Consider the following 15,253-nt stretch of genomic DNA (forward strand, 5'->3'; position numbering starts at 1 on the left):
CAACCTATTAGTGATCACTAGGTTGGATCAATTGTCTTTTAGTGTGATCAACTGCCTTTTAACCACAGAATAACGTACACACACTCGTAAGCTGGAACAAGGTGTATGAAAATTCGTGTTATGCGACTTGCGAGGATAAAGCAAGTTACATTCATTTATTAGTGTAGAGCTTTGAACCTAGTATACTGCAGTTACGAAAGCTTTTATGTAATAGTGTATCTATATTTAAAAACATATCTCAATAGAAAAAGAGCATGGTAAAAGCTGGGGCATAGTTTTAGCTCTCAGGAATAAGACAAAGAAGTCCAATAAATTTTTGATTTCATACAGATGTTGATGAGTGTGTTGAAAACCTTCACTTCTGTGACATCACCACATCATATTGTCACAACACAAATGGCTCATTCAATTGTCAATGTTTACCTGGTTATGAGTCATCGGACTTAAGTGACAGTTGTAATGGTAAGAAAATCGTATTATGGAAAAAAACTATAGAAAATTGTAATAGTAAAAAAAAACTATAGAAAATTGTAATATCCTAAAAGCTATAGACTATTTGTAAATTGTAATCAAATGTAACTTCATTCTATTATAGAATTTTTTTTTGTGCAGACATCAATGAATGTAACACCACAAATCCTTGTATTTCTCTTGGTGCATTTGGGAGATGTGATAATTCTATTGGTAGTTTCACATGCAGTTGCCAAACTGGGTATGTCCTTAGTGGTGGTGTCTGTCAAGGTATGTATCATGAACTATTAGATATGCTTTAAAGGGAAATGGGTATTATACTGCTTTGTTGGAATTGCCCTTTTTCTTTGTTTCAATAGTTTGATCTTTAATATCATAAAGAGATAAATTAAACTTGAAATACCGTATATATAGCAATTAGGTTTTTTTTTTATTCTATAATTTGACTAAAAGTAAAGTGTTATGTGTTTCTGTGCAGTTTTGCAAATTGAACATGCTATAGTTTTAATAATAGTTATGTATTTACCATGTTCTTGAAAATTTACAGAAGTGTTTGAGTGCGTGGCATTCAAAACTGTAAAAAATATTGTGGAAAGCTTCATTCAACCAAGTTGCTGATAATGGAAGTGCGGAACCTCATGAATATGAAGTAAGTTTAATTGGTTGATTGTGTATTTGCTTTTTTGTTTATAAATATCCCAAAAATAATTGTTTTTTGTATTTTTAACTATTCAATATGAATATAACTACAGAGTACAGTTGTCCATGTAATACATCAAAAGTTTCCTGGCATGCCACACTGTAGTGCTTTTTTAAAGTATAGAGTACCAAAGAGTACTGGTAGTACTTTACATTGCCAACTCTGGTTTACATCCCAGGTTTCCTGATTTACTTTTCAGTCAGTCAAGTTGTTTCCCTTTATTGTACAATTCCCTATTTATACTATAGGAATTATACAACCCATACAGTATATCACAGTANTGATATTTCTTCAAATAACATAAGATATAAAAATATGATACATTTCAGGATGTTCTGAACAATCTCATCACAACCGGAGTCCCTACATTTAAGATTGTACCAGAAGATAGTTCTGTAAAGCAATTGTTTGGTGGAATTAATGATACTTTCTTTGACATATTAAGAAGTTACTTACCTTGTGATTTTGCTTCTACGTGTCATGTTGGAATTCCAAAACACGATTGTATTTGTTTGGATGGATATTTTGGGGATGGTTTAAGTTGTTTTGGTTAGTAGTGTCGAAAATAGAACACACTGTTGTTTAGGGCGGTTTATCTCTGTCCGGCGCCATAGCACAGTTGGTAAGAGCGCCTGCCTCTAGCCCAGATGTAATGGGTTCAAGGCTCGTCACTGCTACCGTTGTGGACTTATGTGTCCTTTTTGTTCTAACCCAGTGGTCACTAATGGGTTGTTCAAATTATCAGCCACACAAGAAAAAAAAAAACAAATAATCACCCACAAAGTAACAGACTTAGTAACCTTTAAAAAATACTAATGTTAATGCATATGTTTTTACTTTGGATAATCCTAAATTTTTTCTTGTCCTTTAAAACCTGCTTAACTTTTGGTTGGCGATTAATCTGTTAAATTGTATTGTGTTCTACTAAAAGGAAATCTACTAGATTTATTATATTTCTGCCAGCTTTATTATACACCAAAAATGTGTTTCTGCAATCTTGAAGTAATTTTTACTGTGTTAAAACACACGTGTCTAGATATTGATGAATGTGCAACTGGGGTCCACAACTGTGACATGTATGCAGCTAATTGTTACAACACAATTGGTTCATTCTCATGTTCATGCAAGAGTGGTTTCATTGGCAATGGGTTGGTTGGTCAATGCAGAGGTATGTTTTTATTATGTGTGGTAAAGTTCTTGTCAAGGTCGTCACGGACCTGGTATATAGGCTAGATTTGACCCATTACCTCAAAACCCAGAAAGCCCATTATATTCTTTCATGCAACCGGTGCCGCGACACCTAATCGCAGCAACCGGTGCCGCGACACCTAATCGCAACACATGCACAGATATTAACTGTTATTTAAGTGTGAAAATTTGTGTACATTTATTAGGCTTTTTTTTTCTGTATGAATAAATGTTACTTTTTTATTCTTGCATAGTAGGACAAATGTTTGTGCAGTGGGGCAAAGTTTTTTGGTGTTTTGTTCACGAACTCTGTTTCTGCGTTCATGTGTTTTTGTTTGTATTTTTTCCATTTCCTATTAGCTTACCATTTAAACACTCCCATTACCCAGCCATGGGAGGTTAAAAAAGTCACATTCATTCATATTTACATACCCAACAATAATTGTTTCCACCAGATATAAACGAATGCTTCCTTACTGACTTTGCTCGAGCTCAAAACTTCATTCAACCTGAAATTCCAAATTTTCTTGATCTTACATTCAACCAATCAAAATCAATACAAGGTTTGTAATATTGAAAATTTAAAATGAAAAAAATGTCGTAAATTTCTAAAATTTGCATTATGTCTTAAAAACTGTGATATGCTCATGTTTTTAAATAAATTTGGTGTTTAATGCTTTGTTTTGAAGACTATATTCTTTTAACGTGTTTTATGTTTTTGAAAGTTCTTACTGTTTAAATCCAAAAAAATCTACATTTTTCCATTTTTTATCTTTAAATTATTCTCCAAATATATTAGACTTTATAATATGAATGAATAAATTTATGTTTAAGTACTTTTCTTTTTTTAAAAATTGAATTCTGTAAATTCACAAAATGTTGAAAAAAACATCATTTCATTTTTAAATTTTTGTTATTTTTCAATTTCTTAGCATTCTGTGCTGGAGACTTGGTGTATACACTTTGCAATGGAGACTGTAAGGCTTCATGTGAAAACCAATTTTGTGCAACTGTGTGTACGCCCGGTTGTGCATGCCCACTTGGTTACTTAAGAAGAAGTGTGGGGTCGGTCCGATGTGTGCAATTAGTAAGTTGCAAAATGTGATTATAAATGTAAAGATAAATCTGTTTAATTATGAATTTATTTATAAATGTAAAGCAAAAATTATTAGGGATGGGCATTTAAATACCTTGAAATAAAATGTTATGTAAGGTACTGTGTAATAGAAAAGGGTCTTGTAACATAAACTTAAATTACAATGAAAGGTTAAGTCACATGTGTTACTTGGATTATCCTAAATGGAAATTTGACACAAGTTATTTAAAGTATTGAGAACACGCGTATCAAAATTACATTATTTTACGCCTGCTTATAACTTGTAATATATAAATGTATAACATATATCTATAAAAAAAAAATTACAAAATGTGTATTTAATTTAAGCATGAATGTGTTGCTGACACATCTGGTTCAGGATCTGGCCATTACTCAGGATCAGGGATGGATGCAACTGATGCACATAGTGCACACGATGCACATGAACCACACCACTTGTTTCCATTTCATGGTAAATTTGGCACCAAATTTGTAAAAAAACATTGTAGTGCTGCAGGGTAAAATGGGACACTTTTAGCTAATAATATTTCAGTATTCTGGTCGTGTTATAAACAATTAAAAATGGTCTATGGGAGTCGTGAGGATATGGTTTTATATTACTTTACATGTTTTTTTGTTTACTACCAAATGGAACGAGAAAATGAAAAGGTGTTCCAACTTCTCTCACCGTACTATAAAAATCCTGCTGTAACTTATGCAGGTAAAAACTAAAAGTGTGAATTTAGAATATACAGAAATGTTTTCCTTTTATAAGTCCTAACCCATTTATATTATTGAGTTATTATTTATTTGGTGCAAGCATAGGCGCCAAATCTGGGGTGGCAACGTAAGCAGGCCTCCCCCACAGTTTTCTGCATTGCATTCCTTTGTAAAAATACAGCCAAACAGGTATATTTTTTTATAATAATGAGTATGTAACTATTTCTGCCTCCCTGTTTTTATAAAAGTGTAGCGCCTAAAGGTGTAAGATAACCTGTATAAAAGTCTAAAACATTCCATAATTATTGCTTTCCAGAAGTAAAACTCTTAGAGTTATGGCATTGCATTACATATTATGTGAAGACATATCCACATTACACTGAACACTTATCTACAAACGAATTATTGGACCTAATTGAGTAAGTAGACTTTCTTTAACAATAAATGAAATTACTTTAAATGAAATAATATTTTTATATATACTGTAAAAATAAACTAAGTTCTTAATATTCTATTTTTTCCTTTTTACTTTTCTATTATTATATAAATTAGAATGTAGAGAATATTGTTTTCTTAAAAGTTGTAATAAATACTGGTATTTGTCATAAAAGGATTTCTATTTTATCACACCGGCCCCCCCCATTTTAAAAAGCAAAAAAAAAAAAAACTAAAATTTAGGGGGTTGGGGTTTCGGGGCTGCTACTATTGTTGCATATGTGTCCTTGGACAAGACACTGACCAGTTTTCCGCCCACATGAGGATAAATTGAATGAAAGTTACATTCATTTAATTTTAAAATTAATTTTTGCTGTTTAAACTTTTTTTGCTGCTCAAACGTTTAAGACCGCTATGTTAACACTCAAAGACAGTAGTCACAAAGATATTTTTGCCAAAATTTTGATAAAAATAACTTTGTATTTGCAGGAATGCGGCATTTGCACACTGCTTGCATTTTGTTGATGAAACAAACTTCAACAAAATTATCCATTTTGATCTTCATAAATATGTGGTGGGCAATATACTGAATGTTTTTGGGCATTTCTCTCTTATTGATCATTCAGCAAGTTTAATTAAAAATGTAAATTAAAGTTTATAGTTGTAACCGTATGGTATAATAGTCAAATCTAGAGCAAAGGTTACTTGGTTCAAGGTTTAGCACTACCAGTATTGTGGTCCAATGTTCACTTGGGCAAGATATTTAACAACGACTGCTTCAACCCAGTGCGCTGTCTAAAAAATATAAGCCATACATTAAAATAATCTAAAAACATAATCAGAAAATGTAAATAAAGGTAAACAAGTTATATTCATTCAATAAAAGGCAAAACTTTCATTAGCTATCTAACGTGACTGTTCTGCATTTGTTTTATTTTACATTTATTTCAGTTTTCTGATGCAATTCCTCCACAAGCTTGTGCAAGTAGTGGAAGTAAGTATTTTGTTTGGATAATTTGCCAATGCTGTATTTAGTTTAAAGTTTCTGTTTTCAAGAGGATTTTTCTGTTTTAAAGAGTAATGTTTCTGTTTCAAAGTTTTCTGTATAAAAATGTAATGTTTCTGTTTAAAAAAGTAGTGTTTCTGTTTTAAACTGTAATGTGTCTGTTTTAAAGAATAATTTTTCTGTTTCAAAAAACAAAGTTTTTGTTTTAAAACGTAATGTTTCCGTTTTAAAGTTTAATGTTTTCGTTTTCTTACAGTAAGCCGCAAGAAGAGACAAGTATTATTCTCAACAGATACAGGTGAGATAGGATATTTATTATTTTCTTACTTTTTTATATTTTGGTGAGCTACTAAGACAAGGCATGCTAGTGGACCTGTAATTTAGGCCTAAATTGGCCCATTACCGTTGGCAGACCATACTCAGATAGGCTATTTTTTATTGGTTAATTGCCTGTAAGAGTCTAAGCCCATGGTGAAAGTAGTTATTAAATTTAAAGTGTGTCTTCTAGCTGTACAGGCTATGATTGTTGAACTGATGCAATTGTAATAATTTTCTTTTATTATTCCATTCTGCATTGCTCATGTCCTGCATGGTACCTTAAGTTAATCCATGGTACCTTAAGTTTAGGCCATAGCTGGCCCATTACCTTTTTTAAGCTTTAGGAAAATCTACCTGGGACATTTCCTTCAATTTACATTGCTGATGTTCTGCGGGGTGGCAATCTATGGTACTTGGGATTTAGACCAGAGTTGCCCCATTACCCCTTATATGCTTAATTAATAATACCTGGGACATTTCATTAATTTTTGGAGCGGTAAATTATAAGTAAAAATAGCGTTTAGGTACTCAAACAGCTATAGGCTTAGGGAAAAATAACTGGGACATTTTCTTTAATTTTAAGAGCGATCAATTATTAGAAAAAATATCATTTAGGTGCACCACCAGCAGAACCAGTGTCACCTGTACCATTTCTAGGAGAAGAACCAACAGTTGACCCTGTTGATATTCCTATCGAACATATTCCTTTTTCAGGTATTTTTGGTTGTTAGGGGGGTACCTGCGTAGACATGTCATCTAATTTTTTAAAACCCAAGTGACATAATTTTAAGGACAAATATCTGGAACATGTATGTTTCTCTTTAGAGCATTATTTTTTGATTATGATAGGATAATATTTTCTGGTTGTATTCTAAGTTTTAAGAACAAACAATTTTGACATTTAGTTTTTTTGAACATGTTAAGTTTAATTTGTTTTTTTTCTTTTTTAAAGGTTCTGGATATCTTCCACCAGTTGATTATGGTAAGATCATATTACCTGCATGACAGACTAAAATTGTTTAAACAAGCTAATTGTTATGTGCCTGTTTAAGAGTTACCACATGTAACTTTGTGGGTGATTATTTTTTGTGGAATTTGGTGGCAACACCAAGTCTTGATCCCATAGCCTATGTGCTATGGGGCTGGATAAATGTATCAAAAAATAAATTCTAATTTTGTTTTCTCTCTTAGAACTCCATGATGATTCTGGTGCTGGGTCAGGATTTTTACGTAAGTAGCAATTTTTCAAACTTTTTTAAACAAAATACCGAAAAAAAAATTTAATTAATATAATTTTTCTAATTTTTTTTAGATTATGCCCACTATGCTGTTGATGGTAACTGCTTTATTTTTATAAATAATCTGCATTTATTTTACTTATAAATATTCTTTTACAGCTGCAGCACCACTGGAAACTGCAGCAGGTCAGTCTTATTGTTACAGGACATAAGTTTTTCCTATATAAAAAAATGTGGCAGATTTTGTTTTTAAATGCGACATATATTTTTAACCTTAAAATCCTCTTTACTATACAATATCCCCTACATAATACTTTTATACATTTGTTTATTTAAAAAAAAATACATTTATATTTTCAGTTGCAGTTTTTCACCGTAACTTTTTTTCACAAAATGGTAATACAAATGCCACTTAGTTCCGTTTTTCCACCCGTTTGATTTTGTTTCTTCTTTATATATACAAATTTATATTTTCAGTAGCAGTTTTTGACCCTAATTTTTTTGTTACAAATGCTAGTAACTGATCTAACCCAATATAACTGCAGTTAGTTCTGCTTTTCCACACATACTATTTTGTTTCTTCTCTATATATACAAATTTATATTTTCAGTAGCAGTTTTTGACCCTAATTTTCTAGTTTTAAATGCTGATAACTAATTTAACCCAATATCAGTATAAGTCAATATAATTACAGTTAGTCCTTTATTTTTCTTGAAATAAATTAATATTTTCAGTATTGGTTTTTCACCCTACTTTTTTTTTGTTAAAAATGCTGGCAACTAGTCTAACACCATATAATTACAGTTAGTCCTTTTTTTCCACCCATACCTTGCTACAATGAACATGATATTAGTCAACGAATGGTTGACAATTTGTTCCCATGTATTGTTAAACGTCTACAAAGTAGTAACCAAATTAACGTAAGTTGACAAAAATTAGGCAAATTAAAATTAACATAAGTTGATTTAGATTAACAAGTTTTTTTTTATATTTTGTTGTAGATTAGTTGGTTTATTTTTTAGGACTGCAATTGTTAAAAATGGAATAGCTTGTTTAGAAAGCTACTGCCAATAAGTTCAATTGGCTTCCTAGTTCTTTTTTGTTATTTATGCGTAAACTTCTCTAATACAATGTTTAAGTGAAGTGTATGCATAATAAGAAAATTTAAGCTATTTTCAATATTTTTTTAACAATAATTTGATTTTTAAATTCGATTATTTTGTAATGGTTTAACTTATTTTTTGATCAGTTCTTCACAAACTTGAACAAGATTGGTTGGTTTATAAAACACGACGTTATTGATTGGTGTATTAATAAATCTGGTCTTGAATACCATGCAAGTGCTGTATTTAGCGCATTAACCAACATTGATGGAATATTATCATACCTTCCACACAATGTTACCACACATTCACTTATAACAGTATTTCCAGGTAAGTCAAGTCAGATTTTTAACTTTTTTTGTGGAACAGCCCAGTTCTTTTTTGGTTTAGTAAGGTTTTTTAAAACTTAACTTAAGTAATATTTATCCCAGACGTGTTTTTTCGACTGTTTGCTAATTCCCTTCTCTTTACTGTTTTAATTTTTTATTACTGTATCCGAAAATGTTATGTTACTATGTAGTCATAAAAAAATAAATACCAGAAAATATGAGTTAGATTTTGCAAAAAGTTTACATAATATTATGGTGAGCCAGAATAAAAATTATATATTTCAAAGCTCACTAATAAGTTGTAGTTTTCATTTTTCAAGGAGACTAAGATCCGCTGCTGTAGATATCTTTATATTAATGACTCTATATAACATTTTAGGAGTGGAAGCTTTATTCTACCCACCTCAGATTGATTTCAAATTGTTCTCACAAGTCATGGCATCAGATGGTATTATTAACTATGTTAACTATATTTAATTTAAATGGTTAATAGCTAAGTTATTTCATTTAGCCTATTTAAAACTTTTTTGTTCTGATAATATCAGTTATTAATTCCTTATAAGCCAGCTAGGATGATTTATCCACAAGTGCTGATACTGTATGTAGAACTAAAATGTCCAGTTTGTATTAGAACTTTACCCACATACTTGACACAAATATTCTTTTTCAATCTGTTTTAATTAAATATAACCTATTTTGGTAAAATTAGATATATTGCTTAAAAAATTAAAAACGAACATTTTTTGGTAAAAATTAATACCAATACTTTTTAATTTTAATTTCATGATTCAGCACTTACTGACTTAAAAAATTATATTGATGAGTCATCAATAGTGGAAGCTGTCAATCAAGCCAACAGTGTGATGGGAATTGCTTTAGGTGGTAAGTTAGGTTTTTTATTATAGAAGGTCATACCAATGTAAATGCTTCTGAACCAAACTTATATGCAACCAAAAGAGTATAGTAGGATGGGGAAAGATAGGACAACTTTTTATTATATTTTCTGTCCCATTTAGTCATGAACCAAGAACATTCAAAGAATTATATAAACTGTTTCCTCATGACTCCCATGGACCATTGGTAATTGTTTAAAACAGGATCAGGATTTTTGGATATTATGTGCTAAAGGTATTTTCTAGGTTCTGCTGTTCCATTCTGTGCTGATTGCATAATAGAAACATTGGTCAACACTCCTCTTAATACTTCACTGTTGGGTAAGTGGTTAAGTGTATTTATTACATCTATCATACTATGTTATCATATTACGCATACCTTTAAAAAAATAAAAATCGTGCGAAAATACATGTATGACTTCAATGTGTTGTCGCAAAATTGAGCACCGGTCGCATGAAAGACTTAAATGGGCATCCCTGGTCCGTGACAAGAACCTTACCCATTAAGAATAAAATACTCATACCCTGTGTTATAAAACCATCAACAAATTAAAAAATTACCACGCCTTTTAACCACATTAACCCATCCTATATAACTAACCAACCGTATAATATTTTTAATAAAACTGGACATCCTGTATTGATAACAATAATCAAATACAATGCATGTTAATGGTGAATCTACCTATAAGCTCAAGTTATGTTCACAAACTTATTGGTAAAATTGAGTTAAATTATAATTTTGTATTTCTAGTTGCCTATTGAATGATAGCGGAGCATTTATCATGATGAGTGCATAACAATATATGACCAAAATTTGGAAAACAACCATATTGTAAATTAACAGTGACTTGAGTTGTATAGCTACAAAATATAATAGGTCTAAAGCAAAAAACATTCATGCTATACTGTGCATGAGTCTCTATCGAATAAGATTTTTTAAAATAAAAATATATTTTACATTAACTTTCTGAACAAGACCCTTTAGTTTAGGTACATAAAATATATGACACAAATGTCTTCTTTTTCAAAAGTTTTAGTTTAAAAATCGTAAACCATGTTTAGTGTAATGTTAGAAGTTAAAAACGTCTTATGCATCCAAACTGTAAGTCATTGTTAGGTTATGAAAAATAACATTTTTGTTATGAAACATTTAATTTTAATATATTTTTTATATACATATAAATTTAATATACATTTAACTGTAAAATTAAAAGTATTTTTTCTTAAAACACTTAATTTTTACATACAGACTTAGCATTGAGAAACGCAAGTAGTTTTGGTGGATTGATCAATGTACTTAACAACCAAGTCCCTCTAAATTTGTTCAGCACATTCCATACATGTGGCTGGAATACAACTTGTACAAACACACCTGGAAATTATGACTGTTCATGCTACCCTGGATTCACTGGCAATCCTTTTAATGGCTGCCACGGTAAACTAAACTTACACTTTTTAATTTCTGAGCAGTAGTTGGTAAGTTTTTTGGCTCTTGCCTATTTTTTTAAATATTTTTTTAAAGTTTTTTTTGAAATAATGCAATTGAATACAAATTTTAAATATACTATAGTAGGGTGGGGGAAGATGGGATTTGAATATTATGTGCTGAAGGTGTCCCGTCTTCCCCCGAGCTACTATATAACACTTTATATTTGCGCATTCTTAACAGGTGCAAGCTAATGTTTTTTTAAAACCACTTTTCAGACATCAACGAATGTGAAATGAACATATGTGATGTTAACGCTCAATGTAACAACTCTGTTGGCAACTTTTCATGCGAATGCAAATATGGATTTACTGGTGATGGTATTTACTGTAAAGGTGAATATTTTCTAACTCTAAGATAATTCTATTATATTGACTAGGCCCTACAATGAGGTATGCCAGAGTTCGCCTAATTTCTATAATTATTAAATAGTTTCTCTTCTATATGGGTAATGTTCTATGGTGAGGTATGTCATGGGGCCAGTATTTTAGACCAGAGTTTACCCAATACTTACAAATGTTACAGTTAATATTTATATTTTATATTGATTGGGTACTAGGGTGGTGTACACGATGGACCTAAGATTTTTAGTCTACTAACCCAAGAGATTTAATTTGTAGGAAGCTTAAATTTGTGTTCAAAGTTTTACACGAATTGGCTCTAAAAAAAGATAATAGAGAAATGGTTATAACAGAGGCAATGTATTTGGACAACTTATTTTTTTCTGTTTTCCCCAAATTGTATAATTTTCTACCACTTTTTAAACTTTTTGTTTGTAATTTCGTTTATATATTATAAAAAATCACTACAAACTTATTTTCACTCTAATTGAATCAACAGACATTGATGAGTGTGCTGAAGGTGTTGTGAACCGCTGTGATCCTGATGCAACCTGTTTTAACCAGCCAGGCTCCTATGATTGTATTTGCCCCTTTGGCACCTTGGATATACTTGGTGATGGACAATATTGCCATGGTATGTAGTATGTAGTTACAGTCAATTTTACTAGTGCTATTTTTTATCTCATTTACACATTTAAAGGGACTAGCATAGCACACTTCTGTTTTATACGGCTAAGATAGCTTTTAAAATTATTTTGAAACATTAACATGTGGTTAGTGGACCGATTTTAACCCATAGGTAATGGGTTCAAGGCTTGTCGCTGCTACCGTTGTGGCCCTTGTGGGTGTATTTGTCCTTTGGGCAAGACAGTTTACGGCAAATGCTCCAACCCAGTTGTGTAACAAGTTTTCCAAATTATCAGCCATCAGCAAAAAATACCCAAAAAATAATCACCCACAAAGTTACACCCGCAACTTTAAAATAGAAAGTTTATAATAACTTTTTGATATACACAAAAGTGTTATACACAGCCTTCATTAGTGGATTTTTCTCTTTTTATTTTCATATTAATGACATCTATATGCTAAACTCCTAACTAAAGTTGTAACTTGTAACCCCATCCATAGAAAAAGTTAAAGACTGTGTTCCTATTATTGATGGGCCATCTCAACCTTGTGACATTGACCCAAATTCTCTCTCATGCGAATTACAAACAGATTATCCGGATAAAGCAAAAGCAGTCTTTGAATTAATGATGTAAGTGGCATGTATTAGACAAATATGATATCTTACTCTAATCCAGTGTTACTTATTAGTTATCGAAATTTCAAAGTTTCAGCCATACATAAAAATTCCTTAAAATAATCACCCACAAAGTAACATACATGGTAACTTATATGCTGGCATGAATTATATGAGCGTCTGTGTTATTAGGACTGTCATTTTCTGGCCACGCAAGGATAAAGCAAGTAAATATGTTATAAGTCCAAAATAATGATTTTCACCTACAAAGTTTGACATATATTTTAAACAGGCATGATGTGTCTGAAATAGAACGCCAATGTTATAACGACTGTTGTAGGGAACAAATAAAGAAATTTGTTAATTTCATTAAATTGTAAGAATTCTTATTTACATCTACAGTGGTGAATTCACTCTTCCACGAGAAATCCAATCCCGCGGATGCGGTTCTTTTGATTACAACTTCGGAAGTATCCTGCCTCCATCTGAAGTCCCTCGAGACATTTTTTCTCCAGGTTTTTTGGATCCTCTGGACTTGATCCCAGTTGCTCCTCCAGAGGAGGACTTTTTGGATGACCTCCCAAGTCTTCCAGCACTTGGGGATGATAACACACTCAGAAGTTTTCTGACCAGTCAACTAAGCCTTTTCAGAACACGCAGAGATACTGGTGAGTCAACAGGTTGCATCAGGTGTAAACAGGTTGCATCAGGATTCTAATTTGCAATTTCTGAAGCATCTCCAACTGTAGTGCTTTAAGGCACCAAAAGGTCCAAGAAGTCAAAAAAGTGTTGGACACCAAAAAGTCCAACAAAAAGACAGGGCCACTGTTAACATGTATATATGCCCACCTTAAATTTGGGCATACATAGGCAGTCTGGGTGTTAGGGAAAATCTGTTCTAAATTTTCTCGACAAGAAACTCTTCAATACAAAATAGTCATTATATCCTGTTATTTCTAACTGTTACTCAGTTCACCTTTTCTATTTTTAGTTTTTCTTCCATATATCTTGTATGCATAGAAGTATAACTGCAACCTTTTTTACAGAAGGTGTAAGCACCATGGGACATGAAACACCAGCAGGTAATTGTTAAGTATTCTTGCTAATACTTTTGTCTTTTAATAGACGAAAACAGCATTTGTTGCAAACCTAAAAAATAACATTTTTACACCAAATCTATCTAAACCTATGCCTTATATTTAATAACTTGGTGCCTTCTTTGCACTAAACACTGATAGAAGTAAGAAATTTAACAGAAATTGCTCTAACCCAGTAGTCCCCTACAGGTCTACCCCTGTCATACATTTAAAAAATGAAAAAACCACCCAAAAACAATCACTCACATATTCACTCACAAAGTTACACATATGGTAACTCGTAAGCAGGTATCTAGTGTATAAAGTATTACCCTTGTTAACAACAGTCGTTGGGTTGCGTCATCATGCAAGAAAATTAATTATATTTATTCTTTATAAATAGTTACATGAACTTACATCCATTCATTTATAAATAATTATATACATTCTTTTAATTATATTCAATAAACAACTATATCCATTTATTTATAAATAACTACATTTATTCATTTATAAATAATTACAATTATCCCATTAATTATATGCAATAAATACCTATATCCATTCATTGATTTATTATTGTTACAGTGTCAATGGCCATACCAACACATAGCAGCAACAAGTTTTTGTGCAATGAGATCACTAATACTACCTACAGGACAAATGCACATATGGATTCCAACCACACAGTTGAGCTTTTTCACTACAATGGGCACTTTCAGTGGTTCCAGCAAACACTATGTGATCCTAACTCCCCATGTATTGGTTCTCTTTTTATGTAAGTTTCAAAGATTTTTTATATTTGTTTTGTACTTAATATATTTGAATGAATAAAACTCGTTTATATTCTGGCGGGAAAGCTACAGTTGTTAACACAGGTGTTCTGTTTCGTTTACCTTGTGCCTGCTTACAAGTTATTACATAAGTAACTTAAACAACCCATTAAGTGACCACTGAGTTGTAGCAATTGTAGTTAAGTGTTTTATTACTTCAATTTACATGTGCCTAGGAAGACAGGCTAACCACTAAGCTTAGGCGCATGACTTAATTTGTAAGCCATATACTCAGTTGTGCTAATGCCATCATGAATTGCCATTGACAGGTCATGCTGACTGAGGTTAAAAAAATCTTTAACTTTTCTGTGTTTTTATTAGGTGTGTACAGCGCTATGTACCCCAACGAGCTGCCATAATTATTAAAACAAACGGCAAAATTGATGTCATGCTCACTGACATTATGATTGAGAGCTCATGCTCCCCAACTCTACATTAGTTGTCATGATCTTGTGGTGATGTTTTAAGTGGTCTTCTGGGTATCTCTACTTACAGTTTAAGCAGTTTACGGCCCTCCCAAAAAAATACTGTATAACCCCATCAACATTGTCCTTAGGTCATGCATCATGTTTACGACTTTGCTTACGTTAACAACCCTGAAATTACTTAAAGAAGGTTTATTTTATTTTACACTAAACTTCCCATAACTTAAGGTTCCTGGTTTATTAGACTCTGCTTTAGTTATCAATTTTGATAACTTGTACATTATGTAAGGTTATTGATGCAATGTGTAAATAAACAGCTTGTGCTTAACTATGTAAATACTAAATACAC

General features: G+C 31.7%; 1 protein-coding gene across 4 annotated transcripts; it reads left to right on the forward strand.

Annotated features, from left to right (window-relative positions):
* Positions 1 to 612: 612 nt before the first annotated feature.
* LOC108949614 lies at positions 613 to 15,072 on the forward strand. Of its 4 annotated transcripts, XM_026835171.1 has the most exons (29): positions 613 to 741; positions 1,019 to 1,120; positions 1,501 to 1,720; positions 2,208 to 2,339; positions 2,815 to 2,922; positions 3,292 to 3,446; positions 3,804 to 3,927; positions 4,492 to 4,594; positions 5,100 to 5,253; positions 5,562 to 5,604; positions 5,873 to 5,914; positions 6,550 to 6,648; positions 6,887 to 6,916; positions 7,126 to 7,164; positions 7,247 to 7,270; positions 7,332 to 7,358; positions 7,977 to 8,092; positions 8,422 to 8,605; positions 8,984 to 9,052; positions 9,397 to 9,486; positions 9,744 to 9,818; positions 10,750 to 10,935; positions 11,205 to 11,321; positions 11,827 to 11,961; positions 12,456 to 12,585; positions 12,973 to 13,238; positions 13,617 to 13,652; positions 14,235 to 14,424; positions 14,801 to 15,072. In XM_026835171.1, exons 4-29 carry the CDS (start codon positions 2,246 to 2,248, stop codon positions 14,916 to 14,918), a joined length of 2,754 nt encoding a protein of 917 aa, XP_026690972.1. In that variant the 5' UTR covers positions 613 to 741; positions 1,019 to 1,120; positions 1,501 to 1,720; positions 2,208 to 2,245; the 3' UTR covers positions 14,919 to 15,072. The 4 variants fall into 4 exon arrangements, with proteins under 4 accessions (XP_026690972.1, XP_026690971.1, XP_026690973.1 ...); XM_026835170.1 differs by lacking the exons at positions 613 to 741; positions 1,019 to 1,120 and having other exon boundaries at positions 1,505 to 2,339; XM_026835172.1 differs by lacking the exons at positions 613 to 741; positions 1,019 to 1,120; positions 5,873 to 5,914; positions 6,550 to 6,648 and having other exon boundaries at positions 1,505 to 2,339.
* Positions 15,073 to 15,253: the final 181 nt, after the last annotated feature.

This window comes from Ciona intestinalis, chromosome 7 (genome assembly GCF_000224145.3).
Source record: "Ciona intestinalis chromosome 7, KH, whole genome shotgun sequence".
In the NCBI taxonomy this organism is placed as follows: Eukaryota; Metazoa; Chordata; class Ascidiacea; order Phlebobranchia; family Cionidae; genus Ciona; species Ciona intestinalis.